Source organism: Ambystoma mexicanum, chromosome 4p (assembly GCF_040938575.1).
Source record: "Ambystoma mexicanum isolate Mex_15411 chromosome 4p, UKY_AmexF1_1, whole genome shotgun sequence".
Lineage (NCBI taxonomy): Eukaryota > Metazoa > Chordata > Amphibia > Caudata > Ambystomatidae > Ambystoma > Ambystoma mexicanum.
In genome coordinates, this window is record NC_090927.1 from 278690937 (window position 1) to 278713366 (window position 22430).

The 22430-nt window shown below is 42.5% G+C and overlaps 1 protein-coding gene across 5 annotated transcripts in view; it reads right to left on the reverse strand.

The window, feature by feature from the left end:
• Nucleotides 1-1377: 1377 nt before the first annotated feature.
• Nucleotides 1378-22430, reverse strand: part of LOC138453201 (adhesion G protein-coupled receptor F5-like) — a 584850-nt gene continuing 563797 nt past the window's right edge. For all 5 annotated transcript variants that reach the window (XM_069605826.1, XM_069605823.1, XM_069605825.1 and 2 more), the window contains one exon: nucleotides 1378-9359. In XM_069605826.1, the coding sequence (XP_069461927.1) occupies nucleotides 9283-9359 (77 nt within the window). In that variant the 3' untranslated portion in view covers nucleotides 1378-9282. The remainder of the gene's footprint in view (nucleotides 9360-22430) is intronic.

A 22430-nucleotide genomic window follows, 5' to 3' on the forward strand; every position in this document is an offset into this window, starting at 1 on the left:
AGTGTTAAAGTTCCCCATGCGAGGGGCATATTGCTATTAGCACCCTAGGCCCGTAAGACCTGGGTACTAAAAGCAAGATTTGTTCGTTTGCGAAACGCTTCCCCTATGGAAGGGAAAACAAAGTCTATACCATTGTGGGCATTTTGTTTGTTTCCTTTTTTCTTTACTATTTACAATTGCCGCCAAGGGAGAACAGACTTCATTTTCCCTTCAATGGGAAAGTGTTTCGCAAATGAAAAAAAAATGGTTCGCTCGGGCCTCTAACTATGGGCCCCGGGGAATTATCTGAAGCGCTAATGCCCCCCTGCTCGGGGTTTATTGCTTAATTAGCACCTGTAAGTCACAGTCATCACTACTGGAATTGACTGTATTCTGAATAGTCCAACTTCAAAATCAGACAGGGGAACAGGAATGCAATTTACAGGTATAATTGTGTTTTATCAAAGCACTCCCTCGCTGGGAGGATTTTTTTCCCACTGCAATACCCAATATACCACACCAAAGAGAAAGCAAAAACATGTGAAAAGCTTTCACTTTTTTATAGAGCAACTGTTTCTTTTTACGTTAAACCTAATGCTTTCTCAAGTTAAAACCTTTCCATTTCAACCAAGTTTGCAATTAAAATGCTTAACTTAAAAACACACCCTTGTATTTTAAATATTAAAAAATAAGAGCGCTTTTAAATTATTAACACAATTTGAGATTTATTTTACTGACTAGTAAAGATTTTCTACTTTACAACCACATCTCCAAATACTGCTATTGATAGTATGTGCTAATAGGCCTTTAGTCCTCAGAAGGGGTCATTATCCCTTGGAATAATGACCCTTCTCCAACTTATGTCCATCATCTTCCCCTAAGGCCATCATTTAATGGTGGGTCATTATCCTGTGATAATGACCCCTCCCTCAGTATATAAGGCTATACTACCACACTCAACACCCTAATTGATCAGCCACAGTGGAAACTGCTGTGCCTGGAACTGCGATCTGCCACAGAACATAATGCTATTTTGGCAGAGTGTTTAGCTAAATTAAGTGTGCTAAACTCATCCGTATAAGCAAATGTTCTGCGAATTATTTGAAAAGTGTGGCATCTAGCAAGGCAATCACACTTTGAGATTTTACTTGAAGGAGAAAAATAACTCTACCCTACTGGGCAGTTCCAATGTAGGAGATGGGTCTTGTGATATCCATTCCATCAGTTATTTTGTGTTGCCTATTATGTGCACATTTATCAGACTTAGAAAAACTTAGAAAAATGAAAACTGGGAAGTTAATAGTCTTTAAGGAAGCAAGACAAAATAATTTTCATTTTTTAGAAATATCATTTTAAAATATATGTGAAAAAATAACACACTGCATAAATGCACAAAGGTAACTTTCAAATTAAAACTATCTTTTATTATGCCGTTTAGATTCTTCCAGACACCAGCTTTAATCATTGCACGATCAATACATAGATGTATTTGCAATATAGAAATATATTTCTTTAAACAAATATCCCCAAAACATTATCCTCAAAATATCCAGCATGTAAATACTACAGTTATTAAAAAGGTGCACACCAAAAACATTGTAAATAATATCACATGAAACAGAGGTAAAGCAGACATAGGTAATTAACCTTTTCATGCATTGTCAATCATTCATGATTTTGGAAGGGACTACTTGACTTTGGAGGTTCACAGTTTACTTACACCTAAAACAGAACCCCTCAACATGATTAATGAAAACAGGATGCATACAGAAAGGACAACATATACCTTTTCATTTTTAATCAGAGCCACCCAATGCATGACATGTCTAACTTGAAATATAAAAAAAAAATTAATCTATTCATGTATGTATTTGCAATATGCGATACTTAAATCTCACTTGAACAATATTAAAAGAATGAGAAAGTAAAAACGTATAACATTTTGTGCTACAATCTTAATATGAAAGGTTTAACAAATGAAAGGGTTTGTTTGAGGGAATCCCTTGTGTGCATATGGCTTGCAGCAACTGAAAAGAGATGAACATATATAGAACTGATAGCCTTATCCATTTCAGGAATCACCTTTAAATCCTGCTGCGTCATCTACAAGGCAGTCCCTGACCTATGTCTTTGACAAGCTCTGCTTGCCCGGCGGCCTACAATCCACCAAAAGTAAGGGCATGTGCAGACTTGAACTCCGACGGTGCAGGAAGGAAAGAACCAGAAGACAGGGCTTGTCTGTCAAAGCCCCCAGAATCTGGAACCTTCTCCCTGTCAACAAGAGATTCCCCCCTTCGCTTTTACATTTCAGGAAGGAGATCAAGAGCCTCGTCTTAAAGCGATGGCTCCTTGCTAACACCTAGATCCACACACGCTTTCCATCTAACCTGAGACTGTGTGATCTGCTCTCCCATGTCTTCTCCCCTAGTTACTTATTGATCCATTGCTCCCTAATTGCCCTTCCTCACCCTCCTTGGTGGTTAGTTCCCTCTCCCTTGTATCTCTGCTTCCCTCACTGTGTATTTCCCCCTATGACAGTTCACCCAGAAGGACCCCACTTTTGGGATAAATATCCTAGGTACTGTGTGGAACCTGTTGCTGCCAGAGGCTCCAGCCCACGTGATCATGGCTATGCAACGGTATGCCAGCTCAGAACCATGGCCTGTCATACCACTGGTGCCTTTTATACTGTTACCATTTGCAATGAGTTGGCCGGGGAAGACCGCCTGAGGACAGGATGCGTTAAATAAACCAGCTATCACATGGAAGTCCTATTTGGTGTATAACAATGGCTATGATTGATACATCGTGTGGGCAGGGTGGCAGTAGGCAAAACAAAGACACATAATGTGGAGCTTAGTGCATCGGCCTGTGAAGTGACACTGCCGGAGCATGATAAGGAAGCAAATTCTAGGGATGGAAAAAAGAAGGTGAGAAGATATGACCACTTTAGGTGCACAGTGGAGGCACAGGTGAGCATAACATGGCAGGGTAATGGCCAGCCCTTTCCCCAGAGAAACTATCAGCACATTTGCAAGCTCACAGAACTGTATTAACATCTTGATCGGGCTGACAGTCACACTCACAGTAAAAAAGGTAAAAAGTGGCAAAAGGCACCCGAAGGGCCAGGAGATACCAACTGCCAGAATGCAAGGGGAAGAAGCATATGATGATAGATCCTTTGAGGTAAATGGACAGTAAAGACAACACCTCCCCTCACGCAACGGTAATACAAAAGTGCTTCAAACCAACGGACAGGGTTACCGAGAATAGTGAATGCAATGGAAAAACAGAAAAGCGTAAGACGCGCAGCCCAGGAGCCAAGCATTGATTACCCAATAAGTGCCCTAACAAGGTTTGGAAGAGGGTAGCAATGGATTTTGTGAGAACTTTTAAGGTACTGGCGAACACCAAAGTGCACATCCTCACCCTCATTGGTTATACATCCAAATGGGTGGAGTGGGGTGTATGTAACAGTTAGCGGAGTACAATTACAGACGTGACAAAATTCTTAAAGGAGATTTTGAGAAGGGAAGGCATTCCAGGTGAGATTATGGCTGATGTGAGTGTCCAATTAGAACTCCACATGGAACTCAATGTGGAGCACAGGTGCATGGCTCCGCTCCATCTTCCCACAGGTTCTTTAAATGATATGCGCAGATGACGTAAGCAAGGGCTCTCCGTTGGCAGCAGGCCCTGGTTGAGGCTTGTGGGCACTCCTTCTCATCACATTCCACAACGCAAATGGATCCGGTTGCTCTAATGAGGGGCAGCAAGATGTGACCCTCCATTGTTACAAGGAGCTGCTCTAAAATTGAAAAGAGTTTGTAGGCAGCACCTCTGGGTTTCTCTGAGACCCAAGGCATGTGGGAGTCCATGGGGAAACTTCCCCCAATGGGTAGGAGCTACAAAGGTCACCGCCAGATAGGGGGACTCAACATGGCCACCATCCCCTGGCAGGGGCATTTCTTCTGAACAAAACTGACTGGCTTGGCTGGTGGGAGAATGGGCCCATCAGCCCTTTGCTTCCAGTCTGCTTTGAAAAAGTGGGATCACTTCGTGACCTTTATTTAACCTATTGCCCCAGACCTCACCCAGAGACGATAATGACCGTCTGCCTGAGTAGAGAGTAATTACTGTAATACGGGCCTATACCTCTTTTCTTTTTTCTTTCTAAATATTTGGATTTTATTCGAAGCAGCCATGGATCTGTCTCTGTTTAGTTTCAAACTACTTGTCATTCCTAATCACTCAAACAACATTGCTTTTCAGGTCCTGTATCATCAAAACTGGCAAGTCGTTGCTTTCCTGTTGCATACTTCTTTGCACATATAGAACCCATAACAAATATAGGTGACATTGTGGAATGCTATATGGTTTTTATGCATTTCTTTTCTGTCTGGGTGAAGGCGAGGCCAGTGGGCCTAACTGGTTGTGTAATCAGAAGAAATACCAGACCTATTCACTGTTTATTTTATTGCTGTAAAGTTGAACTTATTCTTTTGTGACAGTACTGTCAGCAAAGAGTAAGAGACTGTGTATGTGGAAGTATAGCCCCTCATTCCTGTATTGTAAAAATAGAGCTTGAGCAGAGAACCTACATATTCGCGAAGCATGTAAAATTAGGGTTCGAATCTTGGGCTCAAAGTTTAAATGATTGGTTGTCTGCAGGTCACATAGTTATTGCTCTTAATGCAATTTCTTACAGTGGTCTGTACGCTTGCCCTTTAGGCATACGCGCATGCTCCTGCGACGGAGAGAGCCACTAGGAAGCCGCGGTAAATTGGCATACACTTGCTTGACACGTGATTCATCTTGCTGAATGGCCAGCGAAGGAAGTGGCCAAAAGTCACGTAGCCCCTTCTAACCACTACAGTCATTATTGTATATGTTGCACTAAAAGAAATGTGAAAATATGGACAACAATTTGTGTTACTTGCATATCTGTAGCATGTGTAAATGTTGGAGTGTAACACCATTGTTGGTCCCAGTGACTGTCCATGTCTCTTTAATAGAGCCAAACTGGTTCCAAAACAGACCTAATTTGGAGGGGGTGTTGTTCCATACAATTCATATATCTCTTTAGTTTTTAATACTGTTCAAATGAATACACATTAATATATAATAAGGAACTAAATGGAATGGCACTGCATTCCTGCATACCTGTATATCTGAGCACTACAACATTACTTTAATATGTGTAATCAGTGCCAGTGTAAGGTGCACGATTGTCATTCTTGAATCCACACTTTGTAAAAGTGTAAAAATTGAATCCCTGAATGTGAAGAAACCACAATGACAACCATGTGCGTAATTCATTCCTCCCAGCATATTGTGGCTACAAATAGTGCCTCGGGCTTATCCACAGCATTTCATTTTATTCAACCTCCAGTACAAGGTCACAACTAGCCGGGGCAATATTTTCGCTGAACTACTTTAACATGCAGTCCGAAAACAAAAGCGACAACAGCAAAGGTTAAATCAAAGAATGTATCTAACAAAATTAATGTGTTGAAGAATAATTAAGATCAAAATATATTGCATTTGGAGTTAACCTTATTGTAGTGAAGGGACAAGGGCGCTGAAAGTGATCTGTGAACATAGGGCCTGATTCATAGAGCATTTTCCTATGGGATTGCGCCATTATAAAATGCTTCCATGAATCAGGCCCTTGTTTCATCCTACTCAAAATAGTTGTGTACCTGTAATTAAAGAGTTACCACAGTTTGTGCGTACACGGCAAGCGATGGGACATCCAAGTGCAAACTCTATCTAATTGGTTCAAAGCTGGTCCAATCCTATAAAATATGCTTTGCAAGTAGTGTTTTATAATAGATTCCAATGAAAATCAGCCTGCTCATGAGCAGGCGCTAATGTGAGACGTACTCCATTGGAATCCATTCGTTTTACGTCAGCATGACAAATCCCACAAAGGAGGTAATATGAGAAACTGAAATACTCCTGACTTAGTGCAGTTAACTCAGGAGTATTCATGAGACTCATAGTAACCTCTGTAGGAATCCAACAGTGCACTCCAGGAGTAAGTAAAGGGTACGTTAGAATTAGTTACAATACGTTCCTTAATGATCAGCCCCATTAATTAGCAGCTGTTACACTGGCCAGAAATCAGGTATGACCTTTGATCTGATTGAGACCTCACTTGTTTATCTCAAAAAATAATTTTCACACTGACTTCTCCTGCCACAACATCTACCTTTTTTTGCACACATTTTTATACTTTGAAAATGCATGCACAAGATTTTCTTTTCATATAAACAATTGTGTGTGCATGTTAAAAGTTCTATTTCACCAGGAATGGTGTCACCTTGCAGCAATTTCTGGTTGGGCATATGCTTGCCCTAGTGTTTTCTGTCCTTTTATGCCAGTAGGAGATTTAGAGCTCTACTCATGCCAGTTTACCATTGTGGGCAAGGAGACAGCTCACTAAGGGGTGGCTCACATCAAAAGGATTTCAGCTGGTATGTTATGACCACGGAATCTGCGCCCTTTAGTGACAGGGCACCAAATATGTGGCAAAGGTGGTAATTACTTGGGTCTGTTCCACGCATAAAAGAGGTTGAGCGTTTACTCTCCATTCAGGTTGGGTTTTAATGTAGAAATGATTTTCATTGTAATATTCAGTTCCAAATGAAAACGAGGATCGCAGCCAACAACAGCCAACATTCGTTTTAAATGTCTGCAAGGCCAGAGTGTATTCATTCTCATTGGCATTCACAACAAATTATGAATGTAGCTAGGAAGCAATACAGCGCTCTGCATAAGTGCAGTTAAGTGCAGTTAGGGTGAACAAATTTAAAGTGTGCACTAAAGCAGATGGGGATTAGTCATAAATATCCACAGACGAGCTGAAGGAGATCACTAGTTCCCCGTCAGTGATGAATTAAGAGCTCCTTCAAGCTAGATTTGATCTCAGACATTTCCTTATATTCCACTTGCATGAAAAATGTTTAAAGCTAATTAAATGGAAACTCGAGTCAATTAGGTATTAGGTCAAGAGGCTTTTTCTTAAACAAAAATCGATTTAAAAAAACGGTTTCGAAAGATTGCTACGTGACCGCACGGAGCAGTCTTTCTAAATTGAACTGTCGCGCCCCTGCAGCACACGAGGTCACGCAGGGGCTGACAGCCACACCTCAAGGAGACGGGTAAGTGTGTTTGTGTGTGTGTGTTTATGTGCATGTTGTATGTTTGGGTTTGGGGAGTCATGAGAGGGAAGGGAGGCGGTGGCCTGAGGGAAAGGGGTTGGGGACCTTTCCAATAAAGGGGGATGGTAGGGGTTATGGTGTTGGGGCTTGGGGCAGAGGGGCACCGGTGCTGTGAGGGAATGATGTTTTGCTTTTTGAAGACTGCCTAAAATCGGGCAAAAAAAATCAGTCTTTTTGTTAGGCAACCTACAAAAACCGAAATTACGACAAAGAACCATTATTTCTGTGTGCCCTGTCCTACATCAGTGGTCTTTGCTTCATTTTCTGGAAACACTCGCTCCTTAGTTCTATGCGTGTGGACTTGTATGGGTCTAGCCCACCCTACACTAGCATTGCTCATTGGTCAGGCTCTGGATGGGATCTCAGAAATGATATTTTTGTATTTCATTTATTTACAACGTTTTATAGCATGAGCTAGAAGGTAACAGGCTGCTTGAAATCGAACAATCTACACCATAGGCGGTGGGACCGCAATTTACATTTAGTAGCATATTGAGGGTGCGTCTCGTTAGACACTGTGGGAGAAGAATGCAACAGTCTCAAGAGAGAATGACGTGTCAGTGGACGCCTGGAACGTAGTCATAATTCTAAGACCATTGACAGATAATCATGAGATGTCAACAAAACCCTGGCCAATTGCGGCTTCTGACGACACGAGTATCCACGGGCACCTACAGAGTGGGGGCCTAATTTGCAGGACATTTGAGTCGGTAAAGTAGATTTGAAGGCTATTCACCACAAAAGGTATACTTCTGTCCATTGCAAGCTTGGTCACCACAGTGTTCGATGGTTTTACCAAAGTTAGCCCTCCACCAGCTGAGGAAGTCTACTTGGTTTGGCTTTTTCCGGGATCTAAACCTGCAGTGAATTGATGAATTTCCATACAGAGAGGGCAATAATTACACTGTGAGTGCAATACAAGTGCCATTCAAACACTGTCAAGTTCATTCTGGCGTTGGACCCCATGAAATCAATGGGATGTGTTTCTTAAACCTAGAAGCACATAGACTAGTTATATAATTCTATTGTGGGTATTTATAGTTCAAACGCCTGTACTTATGTCGCTACTTGGATTCATAGGATCGAGTCCATTCGCAATGATCAGTGACTGCAAATGTATTTTCTGGTCAGACACAGGAAGATGGTCATCACTAGTGAGCAGCCATTTTTCAGGAGATTGTCACGATATAGGGCATTGTTTTTATTTCTGATCTTAAGAAAGTACATTGAAAATAGAAAGGTAACTAGGGAGTTACTCTTGTGATAAAATATGTCAATTGATAGTTTATAATTTAAAAACATGATATTGTAGAATTTCTTGTGGGGTGGCTGTTGTGCATTGCTATTGCCCCAGTGTGACAGAATGTCTCAACCCCCATTGTAGGAGGCCATCTGAGATGATGTTGTCTGTATAAGGTGTAGCATGGGACCATGAGTTGCTGCTTCTGGGAAAAAAGAGATCCACCAATACCTTCGGCCCCTCAATCAAGGGAACTCGAATATGTGGTTGGAAATAGGATTTAAATGCATATCTGCTACACTTGGCCTCTTATTGCATGGCATAGAGGTCCAAGAGAGAATACTGCTGTAACTTGCCACTGCGCTTGCTCTATCACCCTATGTACCTGCTTGATCAGCTGCACTTGATTCATTCCGAGCAAGTGAATGTGAGAAACACAATTCAGAAAGTCCGGCAAGATGGGATTCAAGGCAACCAGTCCAGTTTCCAAGATGGGAGGCAGGAACCATCTAGTGTTGTGGGCCAGTGTCCATGTACATGGTTGCATCTGTCGAAAATACATCAACACTTAAATCTAAGACGGTTGGGAGGCCATGAGGAGCTCACATTGTCGCACGATATCACTTAGTAATGTTTCCTCCTTGGACATTATCACACAGAATTGATATGAATAAAATAAATGCATTGCATGTATGATGCCCCTTACACGTCTTGATCTATAAAACAAACCATCCTTTTCACATCCAAATATACACCATAAAGCATGTATCTAAGTGCTTTGAGTTCCGATTGATTCATCCAGCGTTCGTATTCTTAAGAGGAGGCTATAAGAGGTCTTCATGTTAGGGTAGAGTAAGACATAGAATCCACCTCACGCGATGAAGGTCTGAATGCAGACGACACATCGTAGCGTCCTGAAAGAGACAACCACAAGACATTGGCTACTTTAGGAATTGCAATCATAGGGTGAATTTCACAGTCAATGCAGCCTCTGTAATTTCATTTGAGATTTGACATGATGTAGAGGAGGTGAATAGAGGGTAATTAACAACACTTGTATCCATTTTTTTTATTAATGTACCGATTAATCTTAAGCATCACGCAATCCTCGAAGGTGCATCCGACCTTGAACGATAATATAATAATGCAAACATCATGCCATAATAAAATATTGAAGTCTATCTCAATACTTATAACATAATAAACAGAACATTAAATAACATGGTATTTTTAAAATACTGAGAAAATGATTTTCCGATAAAACCATGTAGTTAATTTTCTCATGACAAACAGTTGCTTCTAATGAGACACACAGAAGAGCAGTCAGCTGAAACGACTTATTACAGCTGTATAGTGAAGCCACAAAGACCCACTTCCAGCTCCAGCAGCCCACTCCTGTTGTTCACTGTTTGTTTGATGTGGTGTGAAGTGGAGGGTCCAGGGTCCTGCTAAACAAAACACAAGGTAGAAAAAGGTAGAGTGATCCAGAGAGCAAAAAGGAGGGAAAAGAGATAAACTAAGAGACAAAATGCAGGAAGGAAATGAGTGAAAAGAAGAAGAAGGCTGAACAAAGAAAGAACACTCTAATACAATAATGAAAAGGGATGTAACAATAAGAGTTGTGAAAAAATAAAAATATATACAATAAAGTGTTCCGAAAATGAACCACGATGGTGCTCATAATAAAAAAAAAAGTATAACTTGTACTGATGGAAGAGCCTATTTAATTTATTTATTTTATTTATTTATTTGTTTATCAAGCCGCAAAAGCCTGAGGGCATCATGGCGCCACACAAACACAGCGGACATGTTTGCACTTATGTGCAATTCAGTCCTCTGTGCACTTTTCATAATTTCTATTTGAGGTGCAAAACAAGACCCCTATCCAAGTGATTTCTTGTTTTACCCCCTGCCCTCATGAGAATAGGAGAAGGTCAGTCAAAGCAAGCGCCTCTCTCACTTAAAGGTGGTCCAGCTTACTTTATGTACATAAATTATTCACCCAAGAGGTGCATGTTCTTGAATCAACTGCTCTATTCTGCGGGAGACGACATCGTGAAGCATATCCCTGCAGGCACATTTGATCTAAATACAACTGTCCATCTATGGTGAGCTCTAGATTTCAGTGGAGCAAAGTCAATCAGAAACAGTGGGACGCGTTCTTTGATTGCAATACTGAAACCACAAAACGGAACACCAAATGTAAAACCAGAGAACTGGAAGATGGCATGGGGAAGTTCCAGGATCAAGTCTGTGGCCATCTTTATTCAGCGCTTCACGGGGGTACTCCGACCTGAAGAATATCCCATTTGTATGTTTCCTGAAAACCGGCCATTACTGGAGTAAAAAGCTGGCTTAGCAACAAGCCTGTCCGATGAGGCTTCTCTCGTCCACCGTTTATCGTGGCGCTCTCACTTGTCGTCATCTGACCCAACTGTAACCACTGGTCTTCCTACCTCTGTCAACGCTTTATTTATGCCTGTAACATTCAATTGTGACTTCTTATCCTCAGACCCAACTGTAACCACTGGTCTTCGTATCTGTTGTTAACGATATTTATGCCTGTAACACACACGTTTTCCAGCACCCAGTTACCTCAGGGTTCGGAGCGCGATACAAATAATAAACAAATACAAATGCAAATACTGAATCCACTGCCCGAACAGCCACCACAGCAGGCAACTGCACGCTCACACCAGGCCTGATGAACGGGCTGAGTTTTACAGTGTACATTCAACCCTGAGAGAACCTCCAGCTACAACATGAGTGTATCCCTATACAATTGCCAGCCAGCCCTACCGTACAATCACTCTCCATTCCCGTAACAACAAATGCCAGGCACTGGGCTGTCCACACTCCATGGAGCTCCACAAGTCTGTTTAACATGGTGCAATATTTCCCTAAAATGCACGATGATCCCATTCATTTCCAAGAGGAACTGCAGGTGATCATAGATATTTATAATCGGACCTGTTCAGACTTGAACCAGTTGCTCCGAACTACTACTCCCCCAGATCAATGTACTTCACTCTGACAAAAAAGCAATTGGCCCTTAGAAGAACCCCAGAGGGGAAACATGCACGATTTTACAGTAGAGTTTAGAATTCTGCTCCTAGCAGACTGACTGGACAAAGATAAAAGCCTGTTACCAGTCTAAACATGAAAATCTAGCAATTACCTAGGAAGGTTCAAACGCTGCCTTGATTGGTTCCATGTCATTTCTCCAACCCCCTTTTTCCGATGGGTGTTTTGCCGCGGGAGTTTTGCAGAAAAACGTCATCAATATTTGTTTTAAATTCTTTTTGGGGTATTTCCCCCCAATGCCCACCTTAATTACATTTGTTTTAAATTTCCCTTCACCTCCAACCCTTTATTACCCTTACCCAACCCCCAAAAAAATTTCGATGGACATTTTTGGCAAAACTCCCATGCCAAAACACCCATCAGAAAAACGAGTGTCGGCAAAAGGACGCAATACCCTTTGATCAATATTCCGTGATTCATTGTACAGCTGAAAGAGCCCAACAAGCTGTTGTTTCCACATTTGTAATGAGTCTTCAGCGTAAGACCGCAGATGGCATTTAAACGGTATGGTACTTATAGGTTGGAAAGGGAAGAATTCGATGGAGGTTCTCTTGGGCGTCTACCACTTTAATGACGTATTTTATGAAAAGGCAGAATGACAAAAATAAGCTAGTTAGACTATAGGAACGACATTACAAGATCAGCAAATGATAACCTCTCAAGAGACAGTTGGACACCATGCAGGAACTGCACAGAAAGGGAGGAGAAGGACTACATTAAGGAGTATGTTTATTAACCCATATCTCAGGGGAGCCCTGCCTGTCCCCTATCCATACAATAGTCACTGGAAATCAAGATGTCCAAATTGGCCTGCCCCACAGACAGCCCAGCCCTTTGCCCAGTCTTTTCCTCCACCTTCACCACCTGGTTGCTTAATTTCTCAATATGACAGATGAAGAGCCAGTCTCATCACAGCACCACTAATATCACTTGATCTCACTCCTCCTTAAGTAATATGCTGTGCTAGTGGGAACAATGATTCTTGCCCAGTTATATGGGAGCTTTCCCTCCACACTGAAAATGTCTGAATTTCTGCATGCTCCATGCACAGATAAAGCTGGGTATTGGTGCTCAACCTATACCCCAACACTTTTCACAACATTTGACTATTGCTCTGGGCCCCACCTCTGAACATAATGCTTTTCTGCATAGCCCTTTGATTCCTGTGGACAGTTTAGTATTAGATCTATGTAGCATGGGTGGCAGTATTAACTGTTCCCCTGGTGGTATTTATTTGGACATTTCCATACATAGGAAACTGGAAGTCTTGGCTTTGTTAGAGGATTTGTCTGTTCTGACTGATAGTCCCTGGAACAACACTTCTTCATTGCAACAGGGATTATTGGACCAATTTCCGGTACAATTATGTTCCATTATGTTCCTCTAATGCAAATGAGGTTGGATGCATACTTGGATTGTTTACTGAACTGTTAGATTGAATTTTATTGCTTCTATTTTATCTTTTTAAACAATCACATAGCTTTTATTGATTTTACTAGAGCATTTTTGATTATTTGCATTAGTGAGATTTGAATCTACTGTGCTGCTCTAAATCGCACCTTAGCAATGTTATAACCTTCTTGTGCTTCTGCATTAGCTATTGTTTAGCTACACGGCATCTCTGCTTGTCACAAGCTGTGCTCCGTAGCAAACTACATATACCAGAAATTCTGTAGTTCATACGTGTATTTCTTCTTACGTCAGGCACAAGAGCGCCGGCGCGTAGGAACCAGTTTGTTCCAGCTATTTAAACTGTCCTCTGCCTTCGTACAGTTTGATTAATTGTTTTGTGAACAGTTAGATAGATTTTTATTGCTGCTAGTTTATCTTTTTAAACAATCTCATAGCTTTTATTGATTTTACTAGTGCATTTTTGATTATTTGCATTAGTGAGATTTGAATCCAGTGTGCTGCCCTAAATCGAACCTTAGGAAACGTTATAACCTTCTCGTGCTTCTGCATTAGTTATCGTTTAGCTACACGGCATCTCTGCGTGTCACGAGCCATGCTCCGTAGTGAACTACATATTCCAGAAATTCTGTAGTTCAAACATGTATTTTTTCTTACGTCAGGCACGTAGGCACCGGAGTGTAGGAGCCGTTTTGTTCCGGCTATTTAAACTATCCTCTGCCTTCGTACAGTTTGATTAATTGTTTTGTGAACTGTTAGAATGAATTTTACTGCTGCAATTTTATCTTTTTAAGCAATCTCATAGCTTTTATTGATTTTACTAGTGTATTTCTGATTATTTACATTAGTGAGATTTGAATCCATTGTGCTGCTCTAAATCGAACCTTAGGCAATGTTATACCTTTTCGTGCATTAGTTATCGTTTAGCTACACGGCATCTCTGCTTGTCACAAGACGTGCTCCGAAGTGAACTACATATCCCAGAAATTCTGTGGTTCATACATGTACTTCTTCTTATGTCAGGAGCGTAAGCTCAGCCGGTTTGTTCCGGTTTGGTCAGGCCTTTCCCTTTCACTGCACACTGTAAGTACAAAGTGATATAGAATGGGAATTGTGGATGTTCTGCATGCTATTCAGATCGTGAGGGAAAAGTCTCTGGCCAATAGCTTGATACAGTCAGCTCAATGTAACCGCGTTGGGGTTGTTCCCAAGGCTAATGCCCATAATAGATCTCTCCCCTGTGCAAACTCTAATCTCTCCCTCCACGAGACCTTCTTTAAGGCCCATATGGAGAACATGTTGCAGGACAGCATTCAGGTTGATTCTCAGGTGCTAGCACGAGGAGCCATTATATCTATCTCATAGACCCCAAACTCCTACCCCCTCCCCGTGAGGTTGCTTTTAAGGCCCATGAGGAGGGGGGTTGGGCTGAACAGACACAAGCCATGCAATCATTGTTTAGCCCGGTTTTAGGGCTAAATCCTCCTCTTTCAAAACCTGACAACTTGCACAAACGTCACGTCAGACAAAAAAACTTTTGAAGGAAGTGCCTGATCCTGATCAAACTTACAGATCCCAGGAGGGAAATTTTGCAGGAGTACCCCTTGCCTGCAACCTGAAATTTATGCCGCTTAACACAAGATCCTTGCTGTAACACGCCACGGAGGTAGCTACTCACATCGAGGAGCGCAATCTTGATATTTGTGCCCTCACCGAGACTTGGAGCCATGAGGCTGAGGGAACATTCTTCTACTCTATAGGGCCCCGACACCAGCACCTACAGCTCTGCAACCATCTTTTATCTTTTCTCAATCTTAATATGAAATCGATTCTCATAGGAGATTTTAATCTCTGGCTGGGCAGTGATATGGATGCCACGGCATAGCTCCTGGAGACTGTGTTGGATTCCTTGGGCTTCTCCCATTTGATCAGAGAGCCGACACACATAAAAGGACATACCCTGGATTGGGTTTCTAAACATAATCTCAATTTCTCTGACATGGTAGTTATACCTTGCCCCTGGTCAGAACACTTTTGTGTCTTCTTCCAGACGTGCACTAACTACTTTACCAAAAGATGGATTGAGCCTGAGGTTCTCATACCAGCTAGGAGTTTCAAGAAAATAATCTTAGAGAACCTCAGTTCCTGGGCTTTGAGTCTGAATACAGATATTTCCAACGTAGGAGTCCTAGAGGAGATTTCTGACACTCTTGTGAAATCTCTAAGAGAGGTCACTGACAGGCTAGCCCCCTCAAAGATGATACACCAGAGGGAATACATAAGCAATACCTGGTTTAATGATACCCTTAAAGAACTTAAGGCAAACAAAATTGAACTTTCTTATGCATGGCGACAGGGCTGATATACACCTAGCCTGGATACCTATAAAAAAGCAGCCAAGATCTATAAAATAGCAACTATTCAAGCCAAAAAGGAATCCCTGAACCTCAGAATAGTAAATGCAACATCACATAGCAAAGAGCTCTTTAACATATTAAAAGAGCAAGAACACCCTAAGGACCCCAATAAAGATCCTATCTTAAAGGACGAGATATGGTGTACAAACATTCAGGAAGCCATGTGTAGTAAATTAGAAAAGATAAAAGTCTCCATCGAAGATAAGGAATTGCTTCTGAGCAAAATGGATCCTGAAGCCAACATTTGTCATTTATTAACGACAATAAGTCTCAGACCTTTAATTTTTCACCTATTTCAGAAGTAGAATTATCAAAAATAATTGCAGCTAAAAACCACCAGTTGCAAGGGTGACCCCTGCTCAGCGGTGGTGATCAAGGAGTGCTCTCCCTTACTTATCACAACATTTGTGAATGCTTCTTTTGAGCAGAATCGTGTTCCAGACAATATTAAGAATGCTTGGATCACTCCTGTATTGAAAAAATCTAATCTCTGCCCAATGACCTATACCAATTACAGATGGATCACCAACACTCCCTTTCTGTTGAAGATACTGGATAGAGTCACGTATAATCAGACCTCACATCACCTCAATAACTCCCAGATTCTTCATAAATTCCAGTCGGGGTTTCAGCAATATCATGGGACCACCCTTTTAGCTCTAAAATCGCAGTTAGTTCAAATAATGGATGAAGGCCACACAGCCTATTGATGGTTTTGGATCTTTTGGTGGCCTTTGACCTGTTGGATCATGCCATCTTGTCCACCAGGTTAAGGGATATTGCCAATTTTTCAGTTCAAGCCACCCAATGGGTCACTTAATTTCTGAGCAGCAGGCAGATGAGAGTGACGAGTGAGTCTGCAGCGGCCAAACCAACGTCTTTGCTGTTCGAGGTCCCACAGGGAGCTTGTGTATCTCCTTATTTTTACAACATTTTCATGATACCGTTTTTTCATATGTTGGAACAAGAGGGGATTCTTTTTGTTAACTATGCAGATGACACACACTGTGTCATCTCTATCTCAAGTTCTCACAGTGAAGATGAAATAAACATCAACAAAGTGTATCAAGACATTCAAAGATGAATGGTCTTGAATGGTATGGCACTGAAAACCTGAAAAACAGAGCTCTTGATTGTCGGCGTTGACAACAGGTTGGTGAAGCTAGGCCCATTGTACAACATCTTTACCATAGATAATTGTACAATTGAGGTCAAGACTTAAGTGAAGACCTTAGTCATCTTCTTAGACAAGAACTTGAATATGAAGGCTCAGGTCAATAGCCTAGTCTCATCCTCATCCTATTTCATCAAGTTGTTACGTCATCTTCGCCCACTTATTTCTGAGAAGAATTCAGAGACCTTAGCTAGAGCCATTGTTGGTTCTAAATTGGATTACTGCTGCAGCCTTCTAGTGGGCATTTCAATAGCAGACCTCCACCTTCTCCTGGTTATTCAGAATGGTGCAGTGAGAGCAGTGAAAGGACTCGGTCGCAGGGACCAGGTATTGGATGCTAGACGGTGTCTGCACTGGTTGCCTGTGCAGGAAAGAATGTGTTTTAGGATGATTCTTATCACCCATAAATGCCTCAAAGGCCAAATGCCACTTTACTTAATGGAAGCCATTGAAAAAAAAAAAACACCAGATCTTTACGAGCTAACAACACAAACGTCTTAAAAATCCCCCGCTGTAATCCAGCCGAAGCTCGTAATGGAGCTTTCAATATAGCGGCCCCGTCAGCCTGGAATGCGCTGCGCCCAGACATTAGAATTGTCGAATCCACAGAAGTTTTTAAGAAAAAAATGGAAGACCCTATTATTCAATTAGTCTCTCTCTGTCTTATGGTCCACTCCATGCTACTTCCATAGCAATCATCTTTGCCCCATAAACTGTTCTGTATTTGTCAAGTCGGTAAGCGAGGGTACCGGGAGCGCGGTACACTCTGCTTAGGTTGACTGACCTTATAATTGCCTATATTACAGCAAACGGCAAGTCACCCATTATTTACGCTGCCTCCTGCTATGTCTATGGTGTTAGCCATGTTTTTAGCATTCTGTGGAAACTGCAATGTTTACTAACCTGTCTCGACACCCCTGTATGTAATGCACCCCATGTAGCTACTTTACTTCCTTCAAACTTAGCAATAGTTAAATGCAAGTCACATGAATTACCCATTTGTGATGGTGCTCAAGGAAACTCTCTGGCTGATGAATCAGCCAGAATCACAGCCCTATGAAGCCCTTTGTCTACAAATGGGCTCTTTCTCAATCTTCCTATCTCTACTCTTTGACCTCATCAACTCATCCAGAACAGGACTGCAAGACTTATCATTGGCCTCAAGCCCAGGGACCACATCTCTCCAGCCCTGAGATCCATCCACTGGCTCCCTGTAGCTGCAAGGATCAAGTTTAAGACCCTCTGCATCATTCACAAGGCTTTCTGGGGCAGTGGCCCTCTCTACCTTTAGCTCTCTCTGCCTAAGTATCATCCTCCTAGAGCTCTTCGGTTGTCTACCTCTAACTCTCCACAGGTGAGTTTCTTCTCAAAGCGGAGATTGGTGGGTAGAACTCTCTCCTCTGCAGGTGCCTCCCTCTGGAATGGACTCCCTGCCTCTCTTTGCCTTGAGCCGACCTACTTGTGTTCCGGAAACTCCTGAAGACCTTTCTCACTCCCTCTAACTTGCTCACCTTTCCCTGCCCCTACTCTGCCTCCTGCCAACTGGCTGCCTGGTTGTTTACAGGACTAAAACCCCTCCGGACCAGTGCCCATGCACATACCGCCTGGCCCTACTTGAACTTCTAACCTTGCCTTTCTGGGTTGGGATTGCCCCTGGTAGTCCCAGTCCTCACATCACTTAACTCAGGGCCTTGCCGCTCTGTGTGCACTTCTCCCATTACCCTCACCCCTGCACTTCATGTTTGCGCACTTGCACAATCTCAATGACATAACGCCTAGTAAGATTGTTGTCTTGTCCTTCCGTCTGTTTCCCCCCCTTACCTTGTTGCTCCTTGAAACCTTGTGTATAGGCACATAATAAATAACAAATCAATCAATCAATCAATCAATGAGGTCTGTATTTGTGTTTGAGCAAACCAATCCCTGATTGCCACCCTTTCTTGCTTGGCAGTGTTGCATGACCTAGTTTCTGAACAAGAAAACACATACTGGTCTGGCAGAAATTGTAAGCCAGGAAGTGATAAATTATGGCAAAGTCATGATGGCCGGCCAATAGCACCAAGATCACTTTTATCACACCTCACCAGACTGGCCCACTCAGTGGCTCATACCTGCAAGACGAGCAAGGTTGTTCTACACTGCAGCTCACCATTATTGTAGACCCTGCCCCATCTGCCTGGCACACATCATAGGTCAGGTGGTCAAGAGAATGCACTCCACATATCCTGCCCTTGAATGCCCTTTTCAGAATATCCACATAGACTTTTTTCAGATTCCCAGAGTATCCAGTATGTATAGTGTCTGGTGGTAGTGGGTGTTCTTTTAGGGTGGGTGGAGCCCTATCCCTGTGGAAAGGCAGATGCCATTTCTGTTGCAATACATTTCCTAAGTAAATTAATTCCCAGATTTGTCCTTTCATAGCGATCAGGGTCCTACTTCACTGGCCAAGCTATTAGAGATATCTGCAAAGCTCTAAATAACAGCCAGCACATACACTGTGCTTATCACCACCAGTCCAATGGTATTGTAGAAAGAAAATATGTAGACATAAAATGAGACTCTCCCAGATTTGCCAGAAGACTGGTATGAAGTGGCCAAAAGCATTGTCACTTGTCCTATTCCATATATGCTACAACGCCAGCTGCAATCATGATGTTGGGCATGTATGCTGCCTGTCGGCTCATAGAAACTCTGTGAAGAACCGGTGTTGGTCAATGAACTGCATCTGAACTTTGTTGTGCACCTGAACTTAGACTGAGCAGAACTGACCATACTATATGACTTACTGACTGCAGACGCTTTCAGCATGGCTTAGCATGAGCCGTAGGCATTGGTGTTCATCCATGGATGCAGAGCATGAGCAGGTATTTTCACGTGACACGGCAGTATGCCTATATCCAAAATACATCTGACTGTTGGACCTGAACACACGTTCCTGTGATTTTGATTCCGGGATCCCCATTACACATCTTCCCTTTGATTGGGAGGCCTCCTGTGATGATGTGAAACTTGTTTCGGACACAGGCGGTTCTGATGTTCGTATGGGTTAGGGGGTCCTCATTTATGTTCATCAGGCCTCCAAACTATTCCTCACCTCGTGAGATAAGAAAGAAACCTCTCTCTGTCATACTATCCACTCCTACAAAATGTCAAGGAGTTCCCCCCTTCTCACCTGAGTTCGATCTTTGCTGGATTTCTTGATCAATGTCTTCTTGCGGACTGATCGGGTCTTGAATAAGGCTGCACGAGTCTCTTCCGACTCCAGCGTACGTTCAAAGTTCCGGGATGCAAGGATCTAGGAATCCAGGAAATTAACAGAGTGCGCAACTAGCACACGAGTCCAGGAAAAATGAAAGGAAGGAAAGGGACTAGGAATGGGGTAGGCTGGAAGAAGCAAGGGAAACAATACCGCGAGCTACGGAGCAGACATCTGGTCGCTACTTTGCAATAGCATTGAGACGCGCGGAGCCGCAGGAGGCGTGGTCTATAAATAGAACACGCTACGTCTAAGGTGTAGAGCGAGGAAGGTGTTTCACAGTGGACGGCCATGTTAGAAGTACAAGGGAGTGTAAGCCCCGTTGAGACAAGGACCAGGAAGTCCAAAAGGGGAGTGTTCTGTAGTTCATGACACAAAAGGCCTCTTCAGCTATGGAAAACAGGGCACACTGGCTATGGGTATTAGATATACCCTATCTACCATTAATAATGTCACTAATAATATTTTGTTCTTTTATTAAATAGCATACTCATTTATTATGTCAGGCTATGCCACATACCAAGGTACATACTTTGCAGAACTTCCACCTACAGTTGGCTTCCGATGGACTGGTCAGGTTCTTGTTACATGGGATATTTCCTAGCCACCATCCGACAGTATGCTAAACTACCTTCCATTCCAAGGCATAAGAGAGAATCAGGGTGGGAGGAGTTCACTAAAGCTATGCGTTATCTAGTACCGGGGTGGACATCATGCTAAAAAGAAGTAAGATCAAGGGAGGTCACTATTGTTGGAAAAGGACCAATGATACCTCTGAAACCTTGACCCTAACATACCATAAACAAGTAGCCTTGCACATTATGGTCCTACGTAATCATATGGCCTTAGACACTATCTTGACCTTCCAGGGAGGAGTATGTGCCCTGATTGGTTCTGAAAGCTGCAGCTTATCATATTATGTCACATATCTCTAATAGTCTGCTGCAACCTTACACATAGAAAACACAGATACAGGTTGCTCCCTGTGGGGTTGGCCTACTGCATCAATTAGGTCTTTAGGGGTTTCCATAATCCATTGTATTCTGCTTTTATTTGAAATTCTGATTGTGGTTTACTTTGTTTTTGTTGCTTGTGTAATATGCACTTATATGCACTTGTATGAGTGTTTCTAACATTGTGAGAATTCAGTAAAAATATATGTTAATGAAAGTGTCTGAAGAATTCTTCAAAAGGAGTAATGGCTTGCGTTGTGCAGGGGCCAGCCCCGTCCCACCCTCCTAAGTGCTTTAGAGTGAGGCGAGATGCATTCAAAGCACTATGATGGGCTAGGGGGCAGGTAGGATGGTGAAAGGACCACCTCCCAATGCGAAGGACCCCACTTCAATATAATCAAATATAATCAACTCACATAGTGTAGCTATTTTGCGTAGATATTAGTAATCATAGGCCTGCGCGGCAAATGCAGCATTGCATGCACTAGGCCCAAATTGTGAGACAATGGAAATCTCTAGCCATGCCTGAGGTCCCATGAAGACAGCTCACACCCCCAACCGCCACAATGCCTATGCATTGTTCTAACAGTGTTGCAAAGATGTGTTTTTTACTCGAGAGGAATGTGCCCTACAAGACTGAGATCACAGACCGGCATCTGGTGTTCATGTTATCTCACATTGGCCAAAGCAAGACCCAGCCCATCCCCAGGCGACCACGAGTTATAGCCCATATAACTGACTAATCCTTAAGATCCTTGAATTCCATTGCACCAGAAGCCCTTTGACCATCAACCCCAAAATAACAAGTCCTGAAATGTTGAAAGAGGACAGACAGGGCACATCGTTGAACGACAGTCGTATGATTTGTATTGCGAGGTGCTGGGACGGTTAAATTATAGTTCAAAACGAGGGTGGAGACCTTGGAGCCGTTTGGCGCAGAAGAGAGGGAGTGGAAAGTGTGTGTGAAAGTTAGAGTGCCCCAGAACTTCCTTTGTGCCTGTCTTGAGGCCTGCCAGGTGCACAGTATAGTGATAAAGTAGCATTATGTTAGGAGTGTAGTTAATTTGTTATTTGACCTTCGACAAGAGAAGAAGATGATCACCGCAGCACCCACTTGATGGAAGACAGACGGACTGGGCTGGAACCAATGACCTGACATCTCCTATGGAGCAGTCGGATCACGTATAGGTGCACACCAACCAGCCGTGCAGGTTTTTATTGCATCATCTATGACAATGTTTTCCATTATAAGATTCTGCGTGTGCTACATTTTCGGCAGAAAGTTCTTAGCACCAGAGTTCTTTGCTGTTGCTCTTCTCTGCGTGTGAGATTAATTGTTATCCTTACAAAATCAACCTGGGACTTTCTTCCCTAACGGGTTGCATTCTCTATGGTGTGAGCTTTCAGGCACTTGCTTCAATTGGAAAGTTCAAGTCAGCATACTTGTGTTACATGAAGCTGTTTCGGAGAAGCCTCAAAGGGGGTTGCTGTGAGGAGAAACATAATTTGAATTACAATATAATGCAAGTGAAATGAAACCACAAGACCTTGCTCAGCAGGATTCTATTTTGAAATGATGTATGTTAAAGTGAAGAGAACAAAACATCTTCATTATATGTTTTATATTCTGCCTTACTTGCACAATTAGAATTTTAAATTGCTGCATGCATGAACCTAGGAAGCACACATAC